General features: G+C 36.6%; 1 protein-coding gene and 1 pseudogene across 2 annotated transcripts; both read right to left on the bottom strand.

The window, feature by feature from the left end:
- Positions 1 to 766: 766 nt before the first annotated feature.
- On the bottom strand, positions 767 to 9,615 carry LOC121174131 (heterogeneous nuclear ribonucleoprotein Q-like; annotated as a pseudogene). Its single transcript, XR_005889950.1, has 6 exons — positions 8,247 to 9,615; positions 8,056 to 8,172; positions 2,422 to 2,629; positions 1,697 to 2,334; positions 1,364 to 1,531; positions 767 to 1,130 (listed from the first exon to the last, which is right to left on the bottom strand). The product of XR_005889950.1 is annotated as a heterogeneous nuclear ribonucleoprotein Q-like (transcript).
- Positions 9,616 to 11,423: 1,808 nt separating this feature from the next.
- LOC121174132 (replication protein A 14 kDa subunit B-like) lies at positions 11,424 to 11,870 on the bottom strand. Its single transcript, XM_041012668.1, has 2 exons — positions 11,642 to 11,870; positions 11,424 to 11,488 (listed from the first exon to the last, which is right to left on the bottom strand). The coding sequence occupies exons 1-2, from the start codon at positions 11,868 to 11,870 to the stop codon at positions 11,424 to 11,426; spliced, it is 294 nt and encodes a 97-aa protein (XP_040868602.1).
- Positions 11,871 to 13,122: the final 1,252 nt, after the last annotated feature.

Consider the following 13,122-nt stretch of genomic DNA (forward strand, 5'->3'; position numbering starts at 1 on the left):
TATTTATAAAAAAAACTGAACTCCTCTTTTCAAACTCCAAATCTCATTTTATCAAATCCTTTAAATTTTCTCTTAAAAAATTTCTTTAAATTTGATCCACAAATTTTTAACATTGAAATTAATATATTTTCTAGACTCATAGGTAACTCTTCAATATTTAGAAACTAGCAATTTAAAGACTTTAAATAGAAAAATAACGATTAAACCAAAATTGAATAATTGTATAAATATAAAAAGAATAATAAATCAAAGCTATTTGTAATTCTAATAAGAAAAATAAAAATACAATAATATTTTCACTTAAATTATGTGTGGAACTTACACTTACCATTTCCTAATAATTTTCTATTGTAAACAATTTCTTTATAAAAAAAAAGTGTGTTATCATTTCAAAAGTATACAGTCAATTGTCTCGGCATGGTAAAAAGATTGGATTGCAATATGATACTGCATTACAAACTTTTAGCAAATGACCTAATTTGTATCATTGTTACCTCGGCAGGTACTTTAAATTTTTTGAGTCAATGGATCTATACATGTTCAGTTAATTCTTTTTAACTCTTCCACGAGTCCGTAAATGGAGCATACGAAAATGGTATCATGCTACCTTTTTTTTTAAAGGAATTATTAAAGTAAACTCCTTGAATTGAATGTAGATTAGTTCTACTTCTAACGATAAAATAGCACGGAATGCAACTTTTGTACGGATAAAGTACTGCGTACAGTCGCTTAATAAAGATAATTTTATGGGGTTAGATAAGAGGAGTTTGTGTTGCACTGGCACCAATACTCATTCAAACATCGTTCCAATTCTTCTAGAACGACGGTTAGAAACATGAATACATGAACCGCTAGCAAAACATCTGAAACACCTCTACCAAATTTTTCATCAATCTAGTAAGATTTATCGTGTCCATCAGATCACTGTGGTATCTTTAAGAATTTGAGAACAAAAAATTGAAGGACAAGTAAAATTATACGAAAAGCTGGCTTAGATGCTTAACTGAATCTTGGCCTTAGGCAGATGTATCAAAATCATAACTTCGTTCATAGCAGCGCCCTATTTGTCTTTTAATCGGTTGGGCTCCGTGCCTTGAATCGTCAACACTTTTAGGCCTCAAGTGCAATTGCTGATGGACACAAAATACGATATCAGAAAAATCTCGTTTCATAAATTGTCTATCACGCAGAGATAAATGAAGAAAATGGAAGGCAGCATTATATGTAAGAATTTCAACAAATATACATGAATTGAATTGTAATTTCATTTCCCTGGATTTGTTCTCCAGAATTTTTTATCTGTTCAGCGACAAAGCTTTATTCAGCATTGGTGGAGGTAAACCACTAACAAGCAGGAACAAACCTCCATTTCCTAGCTCCTTAAAGCCCAAGTTAGTAGGGATGATAGCGGCCATGTCCACGATTGCTGTTATTATCATTACTGCATTTCCCACCACTTGAGCTACCGCCACCACTCCTCCCATGTCGGGATACTGGCATTGGAGCAGGCTGTTGAAACCCTGGCTGTTGCCTATAGGTATAGCCCCACCAAATGACAAAAGAAATAAAAAAAACTTGGTAGATGGTGTCAATTGTGAATTGTTATACTAATGTGGAAAAAGCTAACATGCTCCCATGCATGAATAGGAATGATGAGTAAAACATCTAAAACTAGATAAATCATGATGACACTCACACTATGTATGCAATCCTTCCATCTGATAAAATCATCGGCATCATTGCCATGCCACAAGGGGTTGGTTACTGTGATTCATATCTATTACCAATACATATGATAATATAATTAACATAGATATCAATACATGTTCCAACTTGTCAAGAGACCCTTAATCCACAAATTGAAGATCATGTTAACCTGTTTCTCCACGGGATGAGGGCAACACAAGTCCATCTACAAGTAAATTAAAGAAAAAACAAACTAAAAGTTGGGGATCATTTACAGCAAGTAAAATTAAGTTGGACAGTTGAAGGCATTAATCATCCAAATTGATAAAAAATTTCATGCTTTACAATTAAGTGCAACTCACTCCTGTAACCTATCAAGGTGAGACAGCACAGTTGCAGCAGTGAGTTCATGGGAAGCATATTTCTGGCTAACCTCCAACCCTCAGCTTTATTTAGAATACTGCAAAACTAAAAGGTTGAATTCTACCAGGCGAAGAGCAACTTGTGCAAAGCCAGCAGTACCAAATCCTGCACCTATAGCACTACCAATCATACCACCATAACCAAGATGAGGTGGATAAGCAGGAAGTACAGCTGGCTTATGTGAATTTGCTTGTGGCTTTGCTAGTGAACACTCCAACGTTTGTCCTGTCCATCCCCAGAAAAAACAATGCTTACCATATATAACAGTCCAGTCCACTATTACTAAAGAAAACATAGGGAAATAAAAACTACCATCAATTTCATATTTCTCTGCGTTCTTCAAAGCCTTCATGGCACTTGACCTTTCAGCAAAGTGAACAAAACCAAATCTGCTCTTTTCTTGCCCGGTTTTAGCAGAAGGGAGAACCACTTTTGTGATCTTTCCATGATGTTCAGACAGCTCCTTAAGACGATCCTGAGTAATGTTTTCTGGAAGGTTCTTTACATACACTAATTTTACCTTGTAACGAGAACTAAGTCTCAGTTATGAAACTTTCTATAAAGCATAACTAATAATCCAACATATTTCATGAGGAAAACAACAGGAAAGTTAATCCCATAATCACAACAGCTGCACAGACTACATAACATGAAATACAATAACCAAAGATACAGGAAAGTTAATCCCAGGGCCAGTCCAATAGTAAGACGGATAAAGGCCTTGCTTTAAGCCCTCCCAAAATAATTTTACTAACTATTAAATTTTAAAAAAACTAAAAAAGTCAGTAACTAATCAATAAATGATAATAGTTTATTCGGAGTAACTAAATAATTTTTTTATAAAGATCCCTCTTCCTATTATAACTCTCCCTTTTTCATAAAAAAAGCACCATTTGTTCATTAATGAAAAACAGATAGCAATATACTATAGCAGAAATGCACTAAAGACAGAAAATGGAGAATCCAAAGTACCTAACAAGGTTTTTTTAGGATAAATGATCATTTTGATCTTTGAATGTGTAAACCAATGATAATTTAGTCTATGAAAGAATGAAAATTTTGATTTAGTCCCTGAATGTGTAAGTGCGACAATTACATCCTACCATACAACTTAATGACAAATTGGTCCATGAACTTTACAACTTAATGACAAATTGGTATTTGATCATTATAACTTAATGACAAAATAGTCCCACAAAAACATAATAGCAGGACACAAGTGTTGCACTCTTTAATTTACATAATTTCTCTAAACTATTAGTTTGATTAACAAAGAAGAAAAAAGGCATTTTAAATGAAATTTATAAATAGGAGTAGTACTGGTTATAGACACCCATTATTTTCATGTGAATATAGTCTTTCATATATATATATATATATATAAAAGATTTTTTTATGTTTATTTGCATATTATTGTCATTTTGAATAGTAATCAATACATCATATCTTGTTCATAAAATAGGAGCCATTATTCAAATAATTTCATTATCCTATACAATGCATGAAGAGGTTGCAGATGAAAAATATGATCTAAACATTATGCTATACCCTAAACTATAGCCATGCATGAAGAGGTTGCGGGATGAATTCAGTCGAGGGGCTTCCATTCACCAATACGGAGATAGAAGCAGATTTGAGGCACCCCTCAACCCATTTAATCCACTTGGGGCAGAATCCCAACCTCCGTAACATGTATATCAGAAAATTCCATGAAACTGAATCATATGCCTTTTCGTAGTCTACTTTGAATACCATGCATGGCTTTTGGCACCTTTTGGCTTCCTCGACTGCTTCATTTGCTATAAGCACGCTATGCAGTAAATGTCTACCCCTTATGAAGGTAGTCTGTCTTTCGTCTATAATGGCTGGCAGCACCTTCTTCAATCTTTTTGCTAATATCTTAGCCACAATTTTGTACATGCAGCCTATTAGCGAAATAGGTCTGTATTCGTTAAGGTTTTGTGGGTCAGCCACCTTAGGGATTAGAGCAATAAAGGAGGCGTTGCATCCCTTTGGAAAAATTCCGTTAACATAGAATTCCTCCAAAAACCGAACAACATCGGATTTAATGACTTGCCAGAACTCCTTAATGAACTTAAAGTTTAGTCCATCTGGACCAGAACTTTTCTCGCTCCCACAATCCCATACAACCATCTTTATTTCATCCTCATGAAAGCGCCCCGTCAGCATATCATTTTGTTGCTGTCCAATGCTCTGAAATCTGATCCCATCCAGCTTGGGTCTAACCCGCTCGATTTCTTCAAATCTTTGCGAGAAAAACAGCCGAACTGCCTCTTTCACTCTTCCCGGGTCATCAACCCAGGATCCGTCAATCATCACTCCTTTCATAGAATTATTTCTATGATTCGAATTCATCAAGTGGAAAAAACGTGAGTTGCAATCTCCTTCTCTAATCCATCTTGACCGCGCCTTCTACCTCAATAAAGACTCATGTGATTGGGCAGCTAGCCATAGATCCTCCTGTAGCTTTTTTCGGGCCAACAATTCTTGGGGAGATAATTGCCTGTCAATTGTGTCCGCTTCCAGCTTGTTCAAGTCAGCCTCAATACTTCTTAACTTCTTGAGAGTATCTCCAAACTGTTCTTTGTTCCAGACCTTCAGCCTCTCCTTAAGTCGTTTTATCTTCTCTTTCAGCACAAAACCCCCCATCCCCTTTACTGATTTTTTGCCCAACAGTCCTGAACAATTTTTCTGAATGTCTTGTCTCGAAACCAGCAGTCGAAGATCCTAAATGGTTTGGGCCCCAGTCAACATGTTTAGATCTCAACAAAATGGGGCAATGATCAGAGAAGTTCTGATCCAAAATAAATTATGTACTTCCAGGCCATTTGGTAAATCAGTCAGCAGAGACGAAAATTCTGTCCAGCTTACTTTTGGCTGATCCATTCGGCCTGTACCATGTGAATTTTCTCCCCACGCATGACATTTCTTCTACCTCCAAGTCCACAATCCAATCATTGAACTCCTTGATATTCCTATCATCCACCCCTCTCTGACAAGCATCCATTCTTTCTAATGGTGTTCTGATATTGTTGAAATCTCCCAATATGCACCATATTCCTCCAGGGTTTGAATTTTTCATCTGGCAGACAATGTCCCACAAAGCTCTCTTCTGATAAATATCGATGTTCTGATATTGTTGAAATCTTCCAATATGCACCATAGTCCTCTAGGGTTTGAATTTTTCATCTGGCAAACAATGTCCCACAAAGCTCTCTTCTGATAAATATCACATGGTGAATAAATGTTGACTATATATACTTTTTGTGCCTCCTGAACCCACACCCCTTCCAACAAGATAAAGCCACTTCCACTGACCTTCCTTTCCATTGCGAAAGTTTTCTCACTCCATAGACATAATAGGCCCCCTCCTGTATTGGATGCAAGTTGTATTACCTAGCTAACTTCAGAGTCCCCCCACAGTGCTCGACACATCGTCTTCTCAATTCGCTCCTTCTTGGTCTCCTGGATGCATAGCAAGTCTATTTGCTCTTTTTTGACCATTCTTCTAATTGCTGCCCATTTCACCCCCCTCCTCAGCCCCCTTACATTGTATGTTATAATATTCATATGAGAGCAGTCCTATTTCCCAATCTCTCTGCCTCTTTCCTCCATGGCCTTTAGCTTGTCAATGATTGTATCTTGCTCTGTCCCGCATGTTACCCCCATGTCTTTTGCCATATTCCAATAGGATGTTGCCTCTTCCAGCTGGACATTGATAACATTGTTATTGGTTGGTGTTACTTCCTCTATTTCATTTTGCACTGGGTTCGGGTCCACCCAAGTATTCACCTCCTTTCGTCCATTGTCTCTTAATCTCAATAGCAGGCTTTCAGCTTTCTCAGGGTCACCACTGTGCTGTTGTTGACCGTTATTTTTTGTAGCTGGTTTTGTGTCTTCGGCAGCCCCCTTGTTATTTATGTTGCCTTGGTCCAATTGCTTTTTGCACCTCCTATTTTGTGAGTACACCTACCTTGCGCATATTGTCCCCTCTTTTTTATTTTGTGGGCTGGTGAGTTTCTGTTGTGATGCTACACTATTGGTGTGAATAGTAAGGCCCAATAAATTTCTGAACTCCCCATCAGCCTCCTGTGGGTCACGTGACCCTTTTCATTCAAATTTTGTTTCCCTGACAGCTTGTGACCTACTTCAAGGTCAACATTTTCACTTTCGTGAAAACACTGCTCCCTCCCTGTCATGTTGATTTGCCTCTCACCCTGTTCCGATTCGGTCATGTTTGCTTCCTCTTCTTGGGGTCTGTCATCTACCGCCATCCTGGGGCACGCCATATGTTTTGTCTCTTTTCCTCCTATGCTTTCTACTCTGCACCCATTCTGAGTTGGACAGTGTGTCCACAGAACTCGGTTTTTACACTGTGGTCTTTCCGGTTCGTTTTGACCGCTGGACATTAGTGTATTCCCCTGAACTGAGAAACCATCGTTCGGATTGCAACTGGTTCTTCTCAGTGCAACTTCATTCTCCGACGGGGCATCCTCCTTTGATCTCGGGGTTCCGACTTCACTTTCCTCAGACTCGATTTCCTCCGATGACCCAAAGACACTCCTAAGTCGACAATTGCATTTTCCGGTGCTGGTCCCATTCTCTTCCGCTATATAGACTCTACAAGTCTCCCCGTCGATGACTACATTTATTGTGTGTTGGATTGGGGGTCGCCACGGAGTTTTGATGAGTACCTGTGCCCTATCCAACCTCAGAGCTTCTTCAATGTCGTCGTCCACCTCCACCATCTCCCCTATCGTTGCCACAATCTTTTGAATTTGCACCATGTCTCAAGTTAGTAGCAGGATACCCCAACATTGTACCCAGACCAGCCTATAGCCTGTTCGCATCCTCGGGTTACACTTCTCCAGTGAGTGAAACAGGGATGATCCATTCATGGTTTCTTCCTTGGCCATCTGTTCAGCTCTGGCATCAATGAGACCAAGTAACAATACCATATCGTCCCCTAGGTACTTCGGCGAAATGTGTACTCTTTCATCCCACGAAAGTTCGTCTTCAACTCTATCAAACAGGGCCAAGTTCTTCAGTCGACCCACACAAACGCCGATGAACCATTTCTTCTCGTCCATCAGAATATCCAGCTGGATCGATGAATGTGAACTTTCATGCCTGTGGATCGTGTTCTCGTCTGTCCACCTTTGCCCTGAGTTTCTGGTGTTTGTCGCCACCACGTTCGCATACGATACTGAAGTTAGCCTATGTTGTGGTTGCCTTTGTCGATCTGCTTCCCTTTCGTGTTTCTCCTTGTACTCCTGTACTTTGTTTTCTGCTATCTGAGTTACGTTTCTCTTCATCTCCCTTCCATATTTTGGTATGTTGACATGTAGCTTTAATCCTCCAACTATGATATTATCCAGCTGTCGTTCTAATCTGTCCACATCGGTCACCCCTTTAAACCTCGTGAAACCGTATCTCCTACTGCTTTTGTTTCTCTGTTTGGAGATAAAAATCTCCCTCACATCCCCCCACTTTTTGAACTGGTACCATAGATCCTTTTCAGTTACATCTTCTGGAATCTTATAAAATAAAAGGATGAGATGTCAGCCATATCCCTCCAGTTTGCCCACTTAAAACTAGGTTGTTGTTCATCCTTGTTTCCGGCGAAGTTGAGTCGAGGATCCTCTCTCGTCCACACTCTGCCTCTCTCTCTCACCCTCTTTGTGTTTCTCACGCTAACCCACTCTCTCTCTCTCTCTACTCATTCTCTCAAGCTCTTAAGTTCATCAATTATGTACTCAGTATGGAATTTTCTTTACCCTGATCGACCCTCTAGTGTATAGAATATTTTAAAACTAAAAGGTAAACAAATCAAAAGATGGGTACACTGGAGTAAATGATGTGATCAATGGACAAGATAACAACTAAAAATTAGAGAAAATAACAGCAACAAGTGTACCAAAATACCTTAAATTCAGAGTTGTTCAGCTCCTTAATAGCCTTATATGCCAATTCCTTTGTCTTGAAGGTCACAAAAGCATAACCTTTTGCTTCACTGGTTTCTTTTCCCTTCATTATCCTAACCTGTACAAGTTTGATTAGTTTAGGCAGTCATGGAAAAGGGAAAAAAAAGGAAAGAAGAATTTCATGTATCTTACCTCTGAAACTTCTCCCACGGATTGACAGAAGACCCTCAAATCTTCTTCGGAAACATTTGGAGAAATGCCCCCAATGTAAACCTCAGACCCATGAGGTGGAAGTGCAAGAAGCTCAGCATGCTTCTTTTTCTCAACTTCTCTTCTTCCTCCTCCTCTACTTCTTCATACTCAACTTCCTCCATTGTCTCCTCTTGATCATTGTCCCCATCAAAGTCTACTTGCTCATCAGAATCTGTAGGTTTCTCAAGCTCACTGTTCCCCTCTGGTGACTCTAGATTTTGAGCTGTATCTCTCTGCCTCGTCCCAGGCATTTTTTGCATCTAGAAAAGCAAACTTGCAGGGGAACTGTGAAGGAAGCACAGATGCCAGAAGCATTCATAGAAGAGAGATAGCAAATATGTAAGGGGGAAACAATATGAGAGACCAAATGGAATAGCAGAGTAAGAATTTTGATTGAATCTGTTGCATGAGGTATGGACCAAGGAGTAGCAATATGGTTGATTTTTAATCCAGGGGTCATCATAGCATAACAACAAAAGTAACAGAGATAGGCATGAGAGAACTCCAAACAAAAATTCAAGAGGATAACAATGCTCAACAGGCCAATCAAAGATAAAAACATCTATGGAGAAATGAATTAACTAAGATGCTGAGAGTTGCCCACAAAATAGAGGCCAATTTAATTATAGTTTAACTATTTGTCGGAGGACAATATACACAGAGAACAAGGTGGAAAAGGAACAAAAGTAAGAAATAAGAAACTGAACTGTATACAAAATATACATAAAAAAATAGATAATATAGAGAGGCAGATAAATTAAAAGTAAAAACTAAAGAGCAATACATTCTACTCCAAAGCTCTCCCTCCTTAACTAGGTTTTATTGGAGACTAAGATACGTCATATTATCTCAGTTCTTTTGAGATATGAAAAACAATGTTACTGCTCCCTATGAAATATAGAGCCTTTACTACGAAATTTCAAACGATAATGTGCTGTCTAAGAACCATACCTCTACCAAACGGTTCCAATTGAACGATTTGCTACGTAGAATAGCCTAGTTAATCTCATGGAATATCAATAAAACTAAGGGCACATGATTTCTTCTATTTCTTTCGCAAGATTACGAATTTACGAGATAAAAGAAAAATAGTAAAGCCTGCGAAATTGTGCATTATTAAGAACTACAGCAAGAGAAGCGAAAGTAACTGATTGTGCGCAAGTCGAAGTCGAAATCGAAATGGAAGCTCCAAAATCGTTATGTTCGAAACTCTAATCCTTTGCGCGCGCGCTCTTATGGTGGCCAAATTCACTGTTGCTCGGCGGCGTCGGGGGGATTTTGGCATGGGCCTTTGAACCGGGCCTTCTTATTTTACACCACCTTTATTATAAGATATCTAAAAGTACTTTATTTAAAGAAATCTAAAAACAATTTTAGGAGAAGATAATAAGAAAAAAAATGAAGTTTTTATAAGTTAATTAGTTTAGGTACGAGATAAAAATATTTTCAAAAAAAATTATTATGCAAAAATTTCTACAGATTAACTTATACATAACTAATTTTAACTTATAAAAAAAGTTTTTATTTTTTTCTTCTTCTAAATTTTTTTTATAGATATATTTATTTATTTTTTATCTCGATGTACATTGAAAAAATATTAATTCAGATTGAGCCTAGATCATTAAGGCTCTGATTGATTAGATGAAAAAAAAAGTTAATTTAAATAAAAGATGTGAGAAGAGTTTGAAATTTGAATTGCAAAGAGAATGAACAGAAAGAAATAAAAATTAAAAGAAATAACTTGTCTCATTTTTTTTATTTTCATTTTATTTTTAATAAAAAAATCATTGTCTATTTTTTCCTCAACTAAACACATCATATAGGTCATGTTGCCCTCCAAGCTTGTATTTATATTGAGGACAAAGCTATTAACATATTCTTTAATATACTTTATATCAGTGGTTAAATTTTATTAAAACTTGGAAAATTATGAATGAGATTCATTAAATAAAAAGAAAAATATGCAAAACTTTAAAATTTGTAAGTGTTTATGATGCCAAATCATTATGGACTTTCAATACAATATGTAACTGTTTATAAGAAGAGTCAAGACAGCTAATTTAATTTGAAATTTTGATAAAATCTTGTTGTCATGGTACTGTTTATGTGTTCTTAATCTGGTTCTTATAGTGCATTCTTAATTTAGTCCTTTTTTTATAAGCTAAATAATTTATTTGAAAGAAACCAATTGCTCGCAAGCTGTGCAAAATTGGAATAGAATGTTAAAATATAATATGCACAACTGCCTAACCATAAGACAGAATCTTAATTTAGTCCTTTTTTTTCTAATGGATTCTTAATTTGATCACTATAAGAATTAAGAATGCATTATTTATATAAGGACCAAATTTTACATGCATAGAAGCCAAATTAAGAATGCGTTATACATACAAGCCAAATTAATGTGTGAATGGTATCGACCAAATTGATAATATTTAAGGAACCAAATTTAATAAATTTTTATGTATAGGGACCAAATTAAAAATTTGCAACACATATGGGGACTACATTATGCATTTAACCTAATGTGAAGGAATGTGAATTGTTCGGTAGATATGTTTTCACAAAATTCAGTGCAGATGAGTTGCATGAGCATGAGTAAAAGCTGCATGCGAAGCATGAAAGGCCAGAATCTGATGTAAAATGCTATCACTGCAACACTTGGCTGGATAGCCCTGAGAACTTAATAAAGTTGCCACAGATTCATAGCCAATGTAAAAAGTAAATCAACAATCTACTTCTCAATTTTGGGGCTAATGCTAATCATAAAAATTGAAGTGAAAGAAAGTGTTTTAAAAACCAAAATACGATCTCCATTTCACATGACCCAAAAAGATAAAGATCTCCATTATAATCAGTAAAAACTATATTTACCAAGAGAATCCAAAACAAATTATAAAAAATTGCAGCTAGTTAAGCACTAGGACTGTGAACATTGCCCATTGGGCTAGTGCTGATGGGCTTGGGTAGTTTTTACATAAGATCAAACCTATTGTCACCATCATATCAGAAAAAAATTTGAAAAACATTGTTGCCAACACATTGATTATGTCATGTCTCCTCTAGTATTCCAAATGATAGAAAGGCATCCGCATCATCAAACAAGTTTGTTATAACTCACAGGAACAAGTGTTTAAATTCTCCATTTGCAAGCTGACAGAGCTTATTGTAGCTATCCATATCTGCCAACATGGGAAAAAATACATCAGAGTCCACAGCTTCATAAACTTAAGAATGTCATCATTAAGAACAATGACAAGAGATACAAAGTATTCCATATGTTTCATAGCTATATGTCAAAAATCAATTTGAGGAATGGGAGGGAAAAACAATACCAATGGCATCACCAAAATTGGTCCATATCTCAGCACCATAAACTTCGACATAAGTTGTATGAGGAGCAGGTGGGGGTGATCCTTTTACAACTAGTTGTTTCTCATCTGTTGATTTTCCAATCACAACACCATCAGATCGCACAACCTGCATCACAACCCTTACCCTGCTTCCAACATAGAAGTGCAACAGTTCTGCATTGACTAAGGCTGCTGGATTTGATATATCCATACTCTGAAAAAGAAACAAGATAACTTGATTTAAATACAGAAAAAAAACACATACACACAGAACAAGAATTGATGGTAAGAAAAAGCTGTCTTCTTTAATTAGTTTGTGCGGAAAAAGACAATTCAAATTTTCAAACCTTTGAATTTGTGGTTCCAATGCATTATGAATTGTGATTTTATGGAATTATTATTCCAACTTTTGGTAAGCTCGCATTCAACTTTGGATGAAGGAGATGGAGATTTTCAAAGGTGTTAGGATTATAACAGGTAACAAACTTGCACTTATCCATTATTGAATGGAGTTGTACCACATCAATAAAAAAGGGAGTCCTTATGAAGAGAAGGGACATCATCTCAAGTCCAAGGGGGGTTGTATAAAGGGAGGAGAATCCCAAATAGAAGAGATGTGAGAAAGTCTCTGGCAAGTGAAAGAACCATCATTACTTGCAACTCTTAAGTAGGAGGACTAGGGTTTATAAGGTAATATACTATTTGGAGAGAATTTTTCAAATTTGTCCATGAAATGTATAATCTTTATTTGAGATACATGATATTTTTTGTTAAAGAACATTTCCGTGTACATAAGCAAAATGTGTTTAACCATATTAAATTATGTCTTTCGTTATTTCTATTTCTATTGTGTTTTTTGTGTTGTTTTCCTATCTCGCAAATGTTAATTACACTAGTTAAGAGCTCACAAAAAACTTTTGATTTTTTTTGGGTCCTTGGTCAGAGAGAACGCTGATGTCCCTCACTCAATGGGTCAAATACTAATCTTGTTCGCGGTGCGTGATGTTCACTGGCTCAAGGAAATTTTGTACATGATGAAAATCGAACACAAATTTTTCCACTAAATAAATCGTTTTCCCCACATGTAAACGTAGCAGGACTTTTCATCAATCCTACGGGTTAATCCCAAGTCTCTAAATGGAACAAGGTTTCACCATTAAAGTATATATCGCAAAAAATTTAAAAAAATCACACAAGAGAGGGCTTCATGGTTAATAATCAATTACAATGAAGGTAGGATTAGTCGACAATCATGAGCAAGGTCAATTTACTTGATTCTTCTCTATTCCATCCCTTTTCAACCACGAAGCTGGGGGCTTCTCATTTTGCCATTAATTGAACTCTATCAAAACTCGCTCAAATAATTATATGAAGACGACACTGTTTATCAACACGAAATTATTATTTGTGACACGCACAACACAATCAAAAAATAAGTGGTATATAAAAAGAATTGTTAATTA

Source organism: Glycine max, chromosome 19 (genome assembly GCF_000004515.6).
Source record: "Glycine max cultivar Williams 82 chromosome 19, Glycine_max_v4.0, whole genome shotgun sequence".
Lineage (NCBI taxonomy): Eukaryota > Viridiplantae > Streptophyta > Magnoliopsida > Fabales > Fabaceae > Glycine > Glycine max.